General features: G+C 36.9%; 1 protein-coding gene and 1 non-coding gene across 3 annotated transcripts in view; both read right to left on the bottom strand.

The window, feature by feature from the left end:
* Positions 1–210: 210 nt before the first annotated feature.
* On the bottom strand, positions 211–282 carry TRNAM-CAU (transfer RNA methionine (anticodon CAU)). The gene has a single exon. It is a non-coding gene; the product is annotated as a tRNA-Met (tRNA).
* Positions 283–1005: 723 nt separating this feature from the next.
* The window catches only part of LOC102581233 (uncharacterized), a 22016-nt gene continuing 6205 nt past the window's right edge, over positions 1006–16816 (bottom strand). For both annotated transcript variants that reach the window (XM_006358550.2, XM_006358549.2), the window contains exons 3-23: positions 16460–16575; positions 15035–15243; positions 14705–14824; positions 14252–14380; positions 14041–14166; positions 12182–12237; positions 11987–12086; positions 11301–11418; positions 10952–11161; positions 9468–9792; positions 7205–7298; positions 5434–5542; positions 5057–5325; positions 4802–4926; positions 4327–4561; positions 3449–3637; positions 3072–3355; positions 2608–2827; positions 2295–2534; positions 1721–1806; positions 1006–1534 (exon numbers count right to left, since the gene is read on the bottom strand). In XM_006358550.2, the coding sequence (XP_006358612.1) occupies positions 1375–1534; positions 1721–1806; positions 2295–2534; positions 2608–2827; positions 3072–3355; positions 3449–3637; positions 4327–4561; positions 4802–4926; positions 5057–5325; positions 5434–5542; positions 7205–7298; positions 9468–9792; positions 10952–11161; positions 11301–11418; positions 11987–12086; positions 12182–12237; positions 14041–14166; positions 14252–14380; positions 14705–14824; positions 15035–15243; positions 16460–16575 (3520 nt within the window). In that variant the 3' untranslated portion in view covers positions 1006–1374. The remainder of the gene's footprint in view (positions 1535–1720; positions 1807–2294; positions 2535–2607; positions 2828–3071; positions 3356–3448; positions 3638–4326; positions 4562–4801; positions 4927–5056; positions 5326–5433; positions 5543–7204; positions 7299–9467; positions 9793–10951; positions 11162–11300; positions 11419–11986; positions 12087–12181; positions 12238–14040; positions 14167–14251; positions 14381–14704; positions 14825–15034; positions 15244–16459; positions 16576–16816) is intronic.

The raw sequence follows: 16816 nt of genomic DNA, 5'->3' as shown, positions 1-16816 counted from the left end.
AGGGGTAATGGGGATGCCAAACACTGTTTTTTGTATACAGTGGTGGAGCAATCCGGAGTCAATTGTCACGCCTTCATCGAAAAATTACACTATTTAAATAAGTCAAAATTGTACTGAAAATTATATTTTAGCAGGCTTCGCTGCATGGATTGTTGACATTTTAACATTTTGTTTTTATGCCATAAAAGCCCAAAAAAAATGACCAAAAATTATCAGAGCCAGGTTTCGATCCTGGGACCTGTGGGTTATGGGCCCACCACGCTTCCGCTGCGCCACTCTGATTTGTTGATACTTTAATGCTGCAAATTTAATTTGAATAATTGTTACTTGTCTGTTCGGGATACCCTCTTATGCCTTATAGTAACTTCTCCAAATTTGTAGTGCACAAGCGATAAACAGTTTTAAGTTTATGAGTTCTGAATTTTTAAATACATCATCAACTATATTAAGTGAATTTCATAATACAACATAAGGTTTGGATCAAAGTTACTAAATTTTGTCAAACTCATAACTTCAATGCTAGATCCTCGTGTACAGTCCTCCAACCAACTCCTTCATAGTATGTTATTTAAATTGATTGCTCTATAAAAAAAAAAGTGAACATCTTTAATTAACGTACGGGGTGAAGGAGTCATTCTTTAAGGCCACGACAAATGTAATCAATTTTTTTTATAGTTACCAAAAGTTGATCCGTCATTTGCTTTAAAATTGGGAACCTATGAGTTTTAAGATTTCCAAAACCCATATTGTTGAAAGCTAACACTTTGTTATATACTTTAAGCGTGATTGCTATGATATATACTTCAATTTTTTTGTCAATCTTGGTTGGGTTGTGTTTGACATCTAGAGATCAACATACCCAGGTCTGAGGTCTAAAGAGGATAGAGTGTTCACAGACCTTATCCCTACCCTCATGGAAGTAGAGAGACTGTTTCCGAAAGATCCTTGGCTCAAATAACACATATCAAAGCAAATTCAAAAAGGATAAAACAGAAGTACTGAAGAAATTGCAACAGATTTGTTCCACAATTAACAAGCAGAAATAAGAGAACAGAATTGCATCACATTTCACAATATTTCCAGTAGCAACTTAAATAAAGAAGAGAAATACTTGCTCCTATTCCATCTATGTTCTCTCAAAAATAATTTAAATCATCTATACATTCCCTTTACAAGGAAAAACCATCTAATGAAAATAAACCTCTTTCTAAACCCCTATCATGTTCTCCTCAAAACACTAATTACATCAAAGAAAACTGCACATGTATACCAATGCTTTTATACTGATCTGGACATATATATACAGGTCGAAATTCCAAGTGCCACTCCAAAAATTTGCACAATTTCTCCATCCTATATCCAAAGATCTTCATGTCAAGAAACAGCTTCGTACGCCCAAAATGTATCAGGATCTGGACTGAATAGAGAAAAATCTTGAACTTCTAAGTTTGCTACATGCCAATCAACAAATCGAGCTTGAACAGACTTAAATAGCAGCAGAATCGTAGGAAAAAGCCACCATTTGTCATCTTCCCTGACAATACAAACAATTCAAACGTTTAAATATAAATTGCTCACAAGTTTTGGATTCAGTTTGAGTTGATTGATTGACAAGTGAGTAATCGATTTCAGCTGTATTTTTCTACCACTATTCCTCTACAGCCTCTATGAGGTTAGGGGCCGAGACACACTTTGGATGTAGGAATACTGATAATCTCACCTTTTCGTAACCCAACTGCTTTCATCATCTGGGGGCTTCAATGCAGCAACTCCATAGTGGATTGCACCGCAGATAAAAGCAACAGCCTGTATGAAGCCAAAAGAAGATTCTTTGAAACAAGTACAATAAGTTCAAGACCTAATTTATTTTCATCAATTATAGAGAAAAATAAAGAGAAAATACGTAATTACCCCATTAAAGCAAGACCTGTTTTTTAAAAAGACACTTGAACCTACTACATTCTTGATTCAACGACTTTATAAAATTCTAAAATCGGACTGCCTTCATAAACTTTCACTTCATTTTTCACATGTTCCTTCACAAGACTTTTCAGTGTTTTGCCCACCCAGAGTTTGAAAGATGTGTTGTTTGAAGTAACCTTTCTACAGTTTTGCTCACCCAGAGTTTACTATAGCCAAAAATTTTAGAACAGAGTTCTATTGTAGAATGACATTATCACGTCATTAAATAAGTATCATTATATGACATCTCAAGTTGGATTAGGATGACGTCTATCCATGCTAAATTTACTAATGAAGCATGCAAAATGTAATGCACCCGTAGAGAAACTTACAATATTGGATAAAGATGTAGCGTTCCACAGTGCATAAACTCGAGCAAGAGTAGCTCTTTTCGGACCTTTGCTGAACAAGGCATTCAGGCCAGCCGGGAAAGGCGAAAGCAAAGATAAAGGGAGGATAAGCAGTACAGCTAGAAAAGCCCCAAGGGATACCCAATAGAACAAAACTAAAGTAAGAAGGGTAACAAATAGATCTGCCAATAGTAAGATAGTGATCAGCAGCTGTACAGTGTCCTGAAACACATAGTAAGACGAAAAATTAGATTATGATAAAATCAAATTCTCAAATTGAGTAGCTACACAGTACCTGACGACCAACTGGGCGGGTATTGTGCAATAGCAAAGAACATGGGAAGAGGTAATCCCTTCTAAAATCAAGGGATTGCACAGTAATATCATTTATGAGACCACCATTCATTCCACCAGTGATCTTTTTGCGGGATACTGCATGGCTCACACATTGCTGGCTTTCTTGAGGCTGCTTAAGATTCCTTCGTACTATTTTTGGAACCTTCCTGTAAGATAACCTACAATCAAGGATGTTATGACAGAAATCAGTTTTTCATTTTAATGCTTTTGGAATCTGTAAGAACGATACTGGAAAGAGTCTAGCATTTATAATCAGCAATACCATGCCATATGCACCACACAGATAACATATATGGTCAAAGTTAAGATAAGACTTCTATCATGAAAGTTTAAGGTGGAACACAAAAATTCAAAAAAGAATGGGCGAAAAAAGAACAATATGCAAAGTTTAATCAAGACTACCTAGAGCAGTCATCACAGCTTTCCGAGTTTTCAGCTTGTGTAAGATCATAGAAAGAATGATCACCAGCCAGCACCAAAATACCCAATTGGTAGTACCCGCTAGCGGTTGCTTGAAACCACCCAAGCTCAATCTTAACACCATGAAACTCAAGCTGGGGGTTTCCATGACTTTTAATCCAATTCAAGACAGGAAGGAGTGTAGAGCGGATTGACCCATGCCTCACAGTTCTTAACTGGGCATTTAAACCAGCTACCAGGCGATTCCAGACAGTTGAAGGCACATGCTGGAAACAAATAAGATCTTTCCCCTTTAATGATCAACACACCAGGTTGTGGCAATTGCTAATATACAAAATCAAAGGGCAAGAATGTCAGACCTGAGCAAGGAGATTTGTCAATGACATGTCACTATGAAGATAATATGGTGACATGTAACTTCCATCCCCACCGAAGATAATGCACATGGGAAATCTCTTCTGTATACTTGCTACTATGTCTAAACGTTTCTCATCACCTCCTAGGAAAAAATCGATATAAGAAACCATCAAGTCTGGTGTTGCTCCAACCTGCAATACACTCGTTAAATCAAGAAACAGTATTTGCAGCTAAAATGCGAACCCTGACCACCAAAGTGGGAGGACGTATTGTCAAAAGATCTTCATTTCATGCTAAGTTCTTCGAAAAATTTGATTATCTGAATTAGACACACTAAGTTATACTCCCTCTAGCCACTTTTATTTGTCACAAAAAAATTAGATATTCAAAAACTATATGAAAAGTACTATAATTGCGATTTTTTGCATATCAATATGATGAAAAAATAAATCGTAAAATATTAGTCAAAGTTTTTATTATTTGACTCTAAAAAAGGAAACTATGACAATTAAAAGTGGACAGAGGTAGTACAACATATTTCCTGTAAACTATTGGCATGATGGAGGTTAAAAGGCACAAACAAATGAATGCATCCAAATCTATGTACACATCCATTATGCTCTCCCACACCGCCCTGTTCCTTCAATTCATTTTTAAAATTTAGAGTGCTGAGGGACTCATCACCTAGATACATAATGTTTGGATTTTGTCCAAGCACAAGTAGCAATGCAACTCAGTAAGAATGTAATTATTCACATAGAGAATTGAAGAACATGAGAAAACACTCCTAGAGAGAATGCAAAGAAAACCAATAACCGCCACATCGAACTTGACACAATCACAATAAGGACTATTACAGAAATAAAGTTACTACACAAACCTTCATTCCTTTGTATAAAGCACGTGAACGGCAGGACCGTAAGCAAGAATGATCATACTCGGACTTCACATACTCCTGAAGGCGATTAACTTTTCTTCTCCTCCTCCACTGTTTCCAAGACCAAGCGCAAGGATATGCAAGGACAGAGAGTATGCTATGTACTGAACCCTCCCACCAATCATATGCTGCAACTGAATTAATATTATCTATAAATCTGTTAAAAGCATCTTCATACCTGCAATTCCATGTCATAAAAGAAATGCTGAAGTTAGTGACTGGAAGCTATTGAGTAATCCCTAATGGATATGGTTTGCGATAGGTCAAGCCACTCTCAGAACTTCAGCAGAAAGTTCATCTTACAAGAAATGTATGCATCTGCTGAAGAGATACTAAGTATGTCGACTGATCATTGATGAATACCAAAACCATGTTTATCATGGGAATACAGCCTAATAGGAGTATATATAATTCTTACACAATCTCGATAATGGCATCAGGAGGTGAGTAAGGAAGATGCCAGGGTTCGCGAAAGGTATTGGGGCCCATAAAATACATCCTGTGGACATGGCTCTGAGTTTCGTCTGCTCTAGTACCTCGAACCTTAAAATTAGAAAAAAATGTTGAATCTTAGCAGATGATGATGAAGAAGAAATTACTAAGTGAAACAAACAGATCTTGATTAATTCACAAAAAAGATAAAAGAGCATACAAAATCTCAAGAGTTTTATACCTCAGACAATGAAAGGAGATGAGGTGAATGGTGACGACTGTGATGGTCCATTGAATTTGAAGTGTTATAAGAACTCCCTGATCCTACTAGTTTGATTCGCAAAGTACTTAATAAAAGGGCCAGCAGCACAACAATGCACGACGACAACAGGGAAAACGGCCAGGGACCTCCAAATGTGTATATGAGCTCCTCCAAAGGTGTATAGCAGTTTGGCATCCTATACTTATCAGTGACACATTTGTAGGGGCAAGGTGATTCAGTTACTCCTCCTGCAGCAGCAGTTGAGGCAATAATTGACTTCTGGTACAACACACTCTCAAAAAATTTGAGAAAGTAAGCAACATCTCATAGAGTTATCATTCAAAACTGGCCATTACCTCGCCTATGAATGAAATAAGCACGTCTAGGAAGGAGCTCAATGGAGCAGGGAATACACAGGGAAGTCTCTGATCCTTCAGCATCTTTGTATGTTCCAACAGGGCATTCCTGATTCAATTTAATATGATAGAGATTATCAAATTAACCAAATGAATAATAGCAAAAGGCCATATTAAGACAACAGCTTGCTAATAACACTCTTAAGGAATTGTTGACACTGAGGATTTCTCTCAACAATTTCAGTTTCAAAATTTATTGAGAGAAATCCTCAGTGTCAACAATAATGTTTCAAAGAAGCAAATCGAAAGTTAAGAAAGAACTTGCTATAAGGGGCTTGCCTTAAGGAACAATCAATTTGAAAAAAAAAAAAAAAACTACCAAAACCACAATTCTTAAAAAGCATATGGTCCCCACTCAATAAATTGCAACACGAATTCCGATAGAAGGGTAGAAAAGCACTAAGGTACAATATTAGAATGAAACAGGTCCTAATAGAGAGAAATGGATTCTTCCTCCTCGTATGTTTTCTAGGTCAATGAATGTGGAGATCCTTCCTCCTCCCTTTATAAACTTCCATCACCATAGGTTTACGCTAGGGATATATACCTTGAAATCATACTTGCTTACCTTAGTTATGGATGAGCTAACTGAAACTGTACAAGATGAGTTCTCTTGGTGTGTGCGATTGCATGTGATATTGTGTCAATGAAACTAGCAGAACTATCGAGAAGTACTCTACAAAAAGGTTTTAGGATAAAAAGCAACAAGAGTTGTATGCATTACAAGAATGAAGTTGAAGTGAGACCAGACACAATTGTAATGCCTAAAGGAGAATGGTATGATATATGAAGATATAACACTAGAATTAATAGGATGGCTGAAATGGAAGAGTGTTGTGTGGTAGGAAGAGATCAACCAAAGTGAAAGGTAAGTGTTATAAACGATTTTGAGACCTGCTATGTTAGGCTCAACTACAATATGAATGTCCTAGAACTTCAGATGTTAAGATAGATGCAAAGCCATATCAGATTAGACAGGATCAGAAATGACATCACACAGAAGGTACAAGTAGCACACAGAGCCTAGAGGATAAAATAGGAGGGTATTAGCATTAAGCGTAAGATGAGTTGGCTCTGTCCTACATAGACCTCCAGAGGTATCAGCCCGTAGGTGCTATACTATGATGCTTGAAGATGTTGGAAGAGAACAAAGACCTAAAATCACCCAGTGTGTTTCAAAAGAATTACAATCTCTCAGAGTTCATTAACTAGCTTCTCCACCACTTGCTTCAATCTCTCTTTTTATTTTGCCTTGACTTCTATAGATTGTATAGAACTTTATTAAACTTTTGCTAGGGTACAACATGTAGCACAGTTAACAGACAGTTATCTTCAATTTTGATAACAATCATGTGCCATTGCGTTTTTCATTGGCCTCATTAGTCATTCACCTGAACTTAAGAGAAGACGATAAATTTATGGTCAAGCTCTTCTAGATCATGAGTGATACAAGCTTTGTGATTCACTGTCTAATCTTTTTTAAACACTAAACTACTGTCTATCAGATCAGGAACAATGTTTATATTGCTAATCCAACAATGGTGGGTGAAATATAATAGGGTAAGTGCCACAATGCATCACTTGGTTCAGCTACCGATTAATGAATTTCTTAAGATAAGAAATTAATAGTAAGCAACAGATAGGGTATAAGGTACTAATTAAAAACATAGGATAAAATGCAATAACGAAACAGTGTAGCATGAAAAATTACCGCACAGAAAGTACCATACAAGCCCTTGGGACACTTCCTTCCGGTTATTGTGCCTTCCTCTCCACGAAGACCACCACCGTCCCCTGTACCTCCACTGTAATAAATTGAGAAATAAACTAGTTCAGTGACAAAGTACTATTTACTGAGACAAACATTCGCAAACATAACATAATACAACATCATAACCTTTTTTTCTTTTTGATGTAGATCATAACATATAAAAGGGACCAGTTAAAAAATTGAAGAATAATCAGTATTGGAGCAAAATTGAAGAATAATCTGTATTGGAGCAGGAAATCGCATTTAGTTAAACAGGACATCTAGAAAAACCTATCACCGGGTACTATTAAATATCTTCCACCTTTAAGATTAAGAGAAACATGCCATATTTTGTTTTTCATCCTCTCTGGACTCGATGCAATCCAATCTGAACCAGATCTAACTTTTGCACTAAACACAATTGGCTTAAAGATGTCCTTCCTTCTCCTCTGAAGTTGCTAATCCAGTATTACTATAATGAAGATCACTTAGCATATACAGCTAGTATCTAGAAGATGGGCTAGTTGACTAAAATAGGCTAGGAACTAAAGAGAGATGCAGGTTTGCAAGACTTCCTTTTCCTCTTGGCCTCTATTCAAGAAACCAAGCAGAGTGTTGCTACAAGTGAAAAGTGCAAAAAAGTGACATAGTCCAAGGGGCTTGAAGCAAAAAACGAGTAGTAAAACACATGCTTCTGTAAAGTGAAGCGCACAAGTTACGAAAAGATAAAGTACTTAACAAATGTGAATTTAGTATTGTATTAATCAAATTGCAATTAAAATAATATTGATACTAATCAACTACTTAGAAGTTAGAGATTCAAAAAATCAACCATCTTTGTTAGGATCACTTTGTGCGTCATTGTTTGAACACACATAATTCTCTTAAGCACTTAAGCAACAAAGCGATGCCTTTTTATGACATTGCTTGCACCAAGAGATTCAACTTATTGAGAAACTGATGATCATTGAAAATGCATGTCATATCATAAAGGTTATACTTGGAAGGCCACTTCTTACGTATGGTGCCAAATGCCAATAAGGGAAGGGAAACTAGGACATGAAAGCACTTTACTTGATGGAAGCGGATCGCAAGCGACATCTGTATTTTTCTTCTTAATAGATAGGCCGGGCCTCAAGAGTCAAGACAATATGAGTAACTCATATTTGCTAGTTGGGGAGATGGGAATTAAATAAAGATGCAGTTGATAGATGAAAAATGTTACACATGATATCAAGATAGGATGGTCGAAATGGAGAAGTGCTACTTGGATATTATGTGATAGAAGAATATCTACCCAATCGAAAGGTAAGCTCAGAACAATTATAAGACTAGCAATACCATATGGGAATGAGAATTGGGCCGCTGAAGTCACATATCTACAAGATGAGTGTTGCTAATATGTGCATGCTAAGATGGATGTGTGGTCAAAAATTTCCACATTGAACAGAAGGTGCAAGTAGCACATAGAGATAACATGAGAGAAGGTGCTTGAGATGGTTTGGTCATGTCCTGCATCGACCTCCAGATGCACTATATGTGTGTGAAATCATGGCGAATGATGGTGTTAAGAAAGGAACGAGGTAGATCTAAAGATTACACGAAAGGAAATTGTCTCAAAGAGACCTACAATTTCTTGGAATCTGCGCAGACTAGCACAAAAAGGGCACAATGAAAAAAAGATCTATATGTGTGATACTTATTAGTTGACTAAGTTTTAGTCACGTTAGTACATTTACTCTAGGTCTTTTGTTTTCTAGAGTCTTTTAGTCCTATCTGAGATTAGGATCCCGTAGAACTTCTGGTACATTTTTTTTGATGACCAGAACTTCTGGTACATTATTGTTGCTGTACAATATGGTAAGATTAAATGGAGCAGCGTGGTCAATGGAGGTTCATATAATCGACCTAAACTTGCTTGAGATTGAAGCATAGTTTTTATTGGTTGCAACATGAGAATCTTAATGAAATTTGTGAAGTCCGACTCCTGAAGAGGAAGACTAGTAAAAGTTAAACATAAGATGTCACCAATTTCAAAAAAAGAAGCATAGTTAAGCAAAAGCACAACCGAAATACAGCATCTCAAGGAGAAAGTGCAAACAAAATTTGAAATGAATTTCTAACCAAAACCTCTAGATAGTGTAAAAGCATAGTAGGAAGAAACAAGAAAAGCAAAGAAAATGAACATCAGGTAAAATGCACAAGTATCATGAACCCAACCTACCTATAGTAAATGCTGCCATTTACAGTTGCAGGGGAGATATACTGCTCACCCATGTGTATCTTAGACCAATGAAAATGAACTCTGCCACCCCCACCGCCACCTCCACCCAGTGGGCCACCACATCCTCCAACAACTGATATAGCTGAGTTGTTCAAAAGACCAAGAAATTGAAGAAAAAGTAGAATTGTTCCTCCAGAGCCACCACCAATGCCGCCAGCAAGAGTACCATTGCTGTTTTTGCTTGGGGTACGGCAACTTTGACCATCAGCCCTCATAGATCCGTAGACATCAAGTCTCAGAAGGGGCCACTGGCTGGATCCCAACACTGGCAACCATGAAAAAGTGTCGCAGTCAAAAAGTAAGTATGTGAATATCAAACCATACGCATCTGAGTCAATTCTGAGAACTTCGTACACATTTGTACATTATGACCTCTTTGTCAGTCTGCATTAACAAACTATTCAAACAGAAAACATACACTTGGAAACATTATATAAGTGAGTATGCAGGGCTTACTAGAGAAAATTGTGCTAAACGCATGTGATTCCACCGAGTATCGACCAGCTTACGCATGAACTTGATATAGGGTAGCAAGCTGAAATACTAATTACTCTTCTACTAGAGGATTACACATTCTTACCCTTCCTTTCGTTCTAATCTATAGTTGGGATCATAAGTCTACATACGTTTTTTTTTCTTTTTTCTACATACTTTATCTTACCCAACTAAAACTGATTGAGACGAAATGTGGGAGACAGCAAATTCAGCAAATGCTGTTTTATTTGAAGTAGCAATACAAAATTAGAATAGAAAGTAATTAGACGTTTAAATATATTATTTGGAACCCATTCTTCGGGTGACAGTCCAAGAAGGATTAACACTGGAACTAAACAACATTGTTTTGCTATTAAGAGCCCCAAGTTATTAGTATGATATCGAGATGAATTCCATAGAATCACCATAATCAGCCAACACCGATCACACCACACATAATCGTAATAAATATGGAAGCCCGTATTCAATAAGAAAAGAACTTCAAGTTCCAATCAAACTAGTACGCAAACAACTTATTTTTTGGTTGAAGAGGAAACGACAAGTAGAAGAGTTCTCCTTGCATTCTATTTTAGTTATCGATATCAACCAGATATTTGATGCATTCCACCACATTGGGGTTTTCCAATAGAGTACTGATATTACTAACCTAATCCCCACCAATACCACTTACAACCAGAAAATTTTAAACAGAAACCCTGAAGTACAGAATCTAAGCAACGTAATTCCACTGACACAGCACATGTCCTAGCAGATAAGCAGCAAACTAGTAGTTCAAAAACTAAGAAAAAATAAACGAAAAGGAATTTGTTAATTAGATGGAAAGAAATGAAGAGGAATGTGTGCTAATTTACCAGCCACCATAAAACATATGATAACAAGCACAAAAAGGTGAACAGATTCAAGCATAATAACTAAGTAAAATATTTTACCAATTATTCCGCCTCCAATAACAGGTCCATTGGACTGGCCTGGACCTTCACTCCCACTGCCCAACTCGCAGGGAAGATCAGCTCTGCCATATCTTTGACCACCTTCACTCAGCCTCCCATTGAAAAATCCTGAACCACCTCTTCCTCCATGTCCGGCGCCACCACCTGCTCCATTTGAGTAGTTTCCCATGCCAACACCTTTACTGCAACCTGAAATTACACCATCAGCTGAGACGTTTTAGAAACCTCTCTCCTGCTCTCTGTCTCAGCGGAGGAGCAGGGTCAAAATAATCAGAACCCAAGAAAAAGGACAGCAACGTAATGAAAAATCACTGGCAAAAGTCGTGACCTAATTCAGAGGCTGTTATGGCACCATCATAGTCCACAATGACAGTTCTGGCTCTGTGAACATGGATAATGCTACCCCTAATTATGCCTGTGACAATAATGTCTTCCACTCGACAAATCTGCCATTAGCAGACAAGGAAACAAAAAATTAGTCTCAAGCAACATGTACGTTGATTTAATAAGAGGCAAAATTTGGTGTGAGAGCATCACTGATATTCAGTTGGCCATTTTCTATTATCCTAAGTATTGACGTAAGACAAGAAAATGAACAGTTAATCTCAAGTAATAGGGCATCTGTCCCAAGTAACCATCGTTAGCTTTATCAAACAGAGTAAAAGATGAAAACTGTGTGATTTACCAGAACAACAAATTATGAAGTATTGAGATAGGTGAAGCAGAAGATATATTTTTAAACAAGTAAAGGATGTGTGAATCCTCTTGATGATTATGTTTCATCACATAGGCCTACCTTTTAATTCATGATCATCTCTCCAATATTTCTTCTATCTGTGGATTTTAACTCAATCATGCAAGAAAAGGAGGAAAATATAGTACATACAGTGAAGAAAAATTGAGCTTTTTTGCTTTAATATGTCCATTTTTTAGATAAATTTAAATGTATAATAAGAATCTAAGTCACACACACATTATTGGTAGTATACAAAGTATAAGATAGGTTTATCTTACTTGTAGAGAAAAGGACAGCGTGTAATTCACATGGCAATCATCAGGTGGAGTAATCAGATCCATTGGACAGATTGTGCTGTCGCACAGAGATTCAGTCACCCTATTTGGAGCCAAGGAGGTTAAAAATGGCATAAACGAAATAGTAACACTAAATTGGATAGTATATCAAACAACAAAGGAAGTAAGACACCATACTTGCTTCTACTTCTATGGTCATCCAAGGGGGCTTGAAGTAGAGATCCTGGGCCAACCTAACGATGGAAAGTTCACAAAAGAATTACGCAGTAAGTATAAGAAACCCTTCAGAGCTTAATGGGAAATAACAACAGTGAAAAGACGATCAAATCCAAGGAAAACATTGGGGAAAACAAGCACTTGCTATCTCATACTTAAGTTCAATTGGTAGAGGAAACTGCACAAAGTCAACCACGATGGTAAGTTTCAACAAGCTCCAAATCTCATTCTCATCTTTGACCCCCTCTCAATTATTGCAAATGAAGAAAGAGCAAATTTAAAAGGAAACAATAAGCAATCGATAAATCTGCATTGGTAACAGATTTATATTAAGCTGTCATTAGGTTCTTAGTCTTCTCCAATAGAATCATACATCAGTATTTACATTAAGCTTTCCGCTCGTCCGTCCTATATATGTTCCCATTCATTTTGGATATTCGAAAATAGACGTATGACAGTACTCTATAGGTACTTCATTAAATGATTCAACACAAGCAGTTCAAAGCACACATATTATTAATATATCTATACATTGTGTGAATCCAATATATAACTTATAACCCATATGTATCCAGAGATACTCGTAATACTCGTATATATTCACAACTCGTGTGGTTCAGAATTTTCTTGGGTCACGTTATTCATTATATCCTGAGTTGGTCATGGGCGAGATGATGCTGATATCAATCTTTGAGATGGATTAAATTTATCTAAGATTTTGAGTTTATTTTTCATTATTACCTTTAGTAGTGTTGGTTGCTACACGCCAATACCTAACTGTTTCTTTGTGGCTACACTGTTTTTCTCTTGTTATGTCCCTAAAGAAAAAGATTTAATTCACAAATTGTCCATTTGGAACCCGTTCTGACAACTATACTTCTTGCGAACCTAGTACTCATCACCTCACAATTCATGCGACATTCCCATTTTCGAAAATCCTAGGCGACACATGACAAATTTTCTACAAAACACTCCAAAGTTTTAAGGAACCAAATTTTTAAATCATGTTCCTTGTCTTCCCTATCAAACCGACAATTTTAACAGCTTTAAGAATTTCCTGTACCGCTATCAATATACTCAATATGCATGCCCCATTAGCTTCTTAATATTAATGCCTAGTCAAGCTATGTCATACAAAAGGAAAGTAATACCTGATACATGGTTCAAAAGCTTCAACAATATTTTAAAAAAATAAAATTGAAATCAGTGGTGTTAGGATAGCTCAGGTGCACCGAGATTATTCCACTAGGTGATAACTAAATATCCCACCAGCATAGGTATCTGGTAACTCTAAGCACTAAAATCTGGTCACCTAGCGCTCTTTTGCTTCTGCTACAATTGAACCCTGGTATCCTATCATCCCGCTTCATGAACTAGTAAGATACATCTTTGGTGCAGTTTCAAGAATTAAAATCCATTGAACAATCCAAATTCAAACTAGCATGTGATATTTACCAATTAAACAAACCTTACAAATATCACAAGGTTTGTTCCTTATACACTACTATAAAAAGTGATGTGGTAAAAGACCTCCAATATTTCCAGAGGGTCTAATTGTGTATTGCATAAACTGAGAAGAGCGAGCATCCAATTAGTGACGCAAGCACATTTATATAGACAAGGTTTGACCAAAGTTCAAAAGTAGCATGGTTTAATTCAAATTTATAGCCTGTTCATTTGCCTAAACCTTGATAGGCATACGATCCAGTTTTTGTTCTAGTAGGATGTAGCAGGTACTAGGTGGAATTGATAGGCATATTATCCGGAAGACCCTGACACCCCCGTTATCAAAATAATATATATATATATCAACATCTTACCGTAATGTTATAGAATAGTGACAAGGAAAGCCTCTGGCCTATGATTGAATCACCATGACCAGTCAACTTTAGGAGTCCCTGACCATATAAAGCCAAGTTTGCATTTGAACTAATAACAGACTTTCCCTGCAAAAGAAGTACTACAGAAGTTAATTTACCAGGAATTTAACTAAACCAGTATCGATGTATCAGGTAAACTTTTAATGATTACCTTCAGAACAGCGAGATTCCTGACTTCAAGGACAGATGTAGTAACAACTGTGTTTCCTCCACCATCAACTTGGATTTGGGATTGCAACATTAGTAACATCTTCACAGATACTCTAAGTGCACCAGAAACCTTCAATGCGGTTTTTGTATTAGGAGCGGTGAGAGTACAGTTAATACTGCTTGTGTATCTCAACAAGATATATTCAGAATGCAATTTTGTAACAGAAGATAGTAGGAGATTTAACTATTTCCATAATATGTTTTGAGACATGTTCAAGAAAAGAAATAGACTATTAGCATTTAAATAGGTGAGGTTACAAATCTGGTCCAACAACTTACTAGCCAGTGATTACTGAGAAAATGTTTTAAAATGTTGGAATAGACAATGGTCCATGCTGGAAAGGGCAAGTAGATATTTTAGAGAGCAATAAGAGATCCTCAAATGAAATTTTACCTTTATTATAGAATCACTCATCAGAAGTTCCTCTGCTACAAGCTCAAATTCCGAAACTGGGAAATTAGACAACCCGAAGACAATGCTGCTTCCATAAAGTAGACTAATTTGGCCCCTCACCTTTATAAAGAAATTATGAACAGAATGAATGATTTGTTAACCAAAAGAAAAACCATCACTAATTTGAAAATTAGAACACTTGTAACTAGTGGTTTAGCAAGAATGACATGACTCTGGAAGTCAACAGACGAGAGATCTTGATAATTTGAGTCCAGATCTTCACCAACAAACACAAACAATATATAATCTTGGAAAAAAGAAGATACAGACCTGAACTCGTGACCAAAGTAGAGGCACTAAAACTTTAGCATTGTTCTCAACATAAACATTAGTCCAGAGTGGGGAAGTTGAAAAATCCAGCAGAGGGGTTTCTGTTTCTGTTGTTATATTGTCATTGTCTACCCGTAAACTCAGTACATATGCATCATAGAAAGTACCTGCTGCCCCAGCATTCTGAGGACAACCGATACTCCGACCACCTGCCAAAAGACCAAATAAAGATTATCTAGCTAGGCATTAAACACTTGGACTAGGGCAACTTTATACTTCAGTCAGAATAATATCACTTTTCCTCCAATAAACATAAAAATTCTGTCACACCTAGACCACAGATTCAAGATCAGATTAACATAGGGGTGAGAGATGACATCCGTTCAGCCTTTTTGAAGACCGTGTTTGAATGATGTTTACACTCTTCCGTTATTTTATGTGTGGACAACGGACAAGTGACAACTCTATCTGGAAATCATCTTAGGTACTCAAGCAAAGTAAAATTTGTATTCATCTCGTACAAATATACATTCTGTGAGTAAAAACATGGCGGGGAGTAAACTATGTGGGCAATGCGCCCACCCCTCTACTCATCTCCATTTAAATACCAAGTTTTTGTCTGCAGCAAGGTTCAAACCCAAATCCGCACCACTAGACCAAAACCCTGAGGGCAAAAACAAAGAGAGTTGTTTTCTCACTTCCATTGGGCTTTGCTACGCGTCTCACTCTTGATATTACATAAAACCCACTAGCAGTGTGACGGGAACGGTTTCACGTTTATTCCTTCCATCCCGAATGATAAAGTTCTGTCTGAATTTGGCAAGCAACCAACTTTTCCTTACAAAGGTAAGAATTTTGGCCTTTTAACCCCCATGAAAAAATTCAGTTCAATTTGAAAGACATGGAAGCCAAAGATAACATATGAAAGTTTTCAAATGAGGTTAAGCTTGTTGACTAAAATAAAAATACAAAGTAACAATTCCATTGTAGAGTATTGAATCAAAAGAGTGTTAATTTTCTAAACAACTTAGACAATTTAGGAATTCCGACAGTTCTACTTGAGCTACCCTCAAGATTAATAGGTCAGAGGGCTGGGTTGTTGTCAAGGTATTTTGAGGAACTAGTTCACTCAGCTCCACACGTATCGAGGGAGGAAATACTGAAGCAGGTCTGCTTATCCATATGAATGCATTTGAAGGATCCAACTAATTTATACACCATGCATGCAGTTCCCTTTCTTTACCCACTACTTTTCATTTGGAAAGAGTGAATCATTTTCAAATAAGTAGGAAAAAGCAACATAAGACTACAGAGTGTGCATCAAATAGAGAACCCATTTACCCAAACGAAGACTGAAAAGCTTAGCAAGTCGTAAAATATTGCAATCAATAAAATGTGTCAAAAACAAGTATGATCAACACAAACCATGCACAGTAACTTTTACATCTTCTTGTCTGCTGTTACAGTTCAATGAGATCCTTCCACCACCGCCTCCACCCCATCCCCTCCCACCAGCTGCGGTTATTTCTCCGGACCCTTTCCTGTCCAGGTATCCCGTATTGATGTTAAATTCAGGGCATGCAAATACTGTAAATAGTTATTCAAATTTTGCAGTAAAAGAATGAATACAATCAGCATTTTAAGACTGAAATCAAGTTTATAGCTATACAAACTGCTAAAACAATTCAATATTGAGGTTCTTACAAACTCTATTAACAAAGCAAATGAAACGACACAAGTGATCATAGTTTTTTTCTGGGTGTGTGTGTGTGTGGGGGGCGG

Source organism: Solanum tuberosum, unplaced genomic scaffold, assembly GCF_000226075.1.
Source record: "Solanum tuberosum cultivar DM 1-3 516 R44 unplaced genomic scaffold, SolTub_3.0 scf00274, whole genome shotgun sequence".
Lineage (NCBI taxonomy): Eukaryota > Viridiplantae > Streptophyta > Magnoliopsida > Solanales > Solanaceae > Solanum > Solanum tuberosum.
Note: the sequence above shows the minus strand (reverse complement) of the source record. Positions and strands in the feature narration are given on the sequence as shown.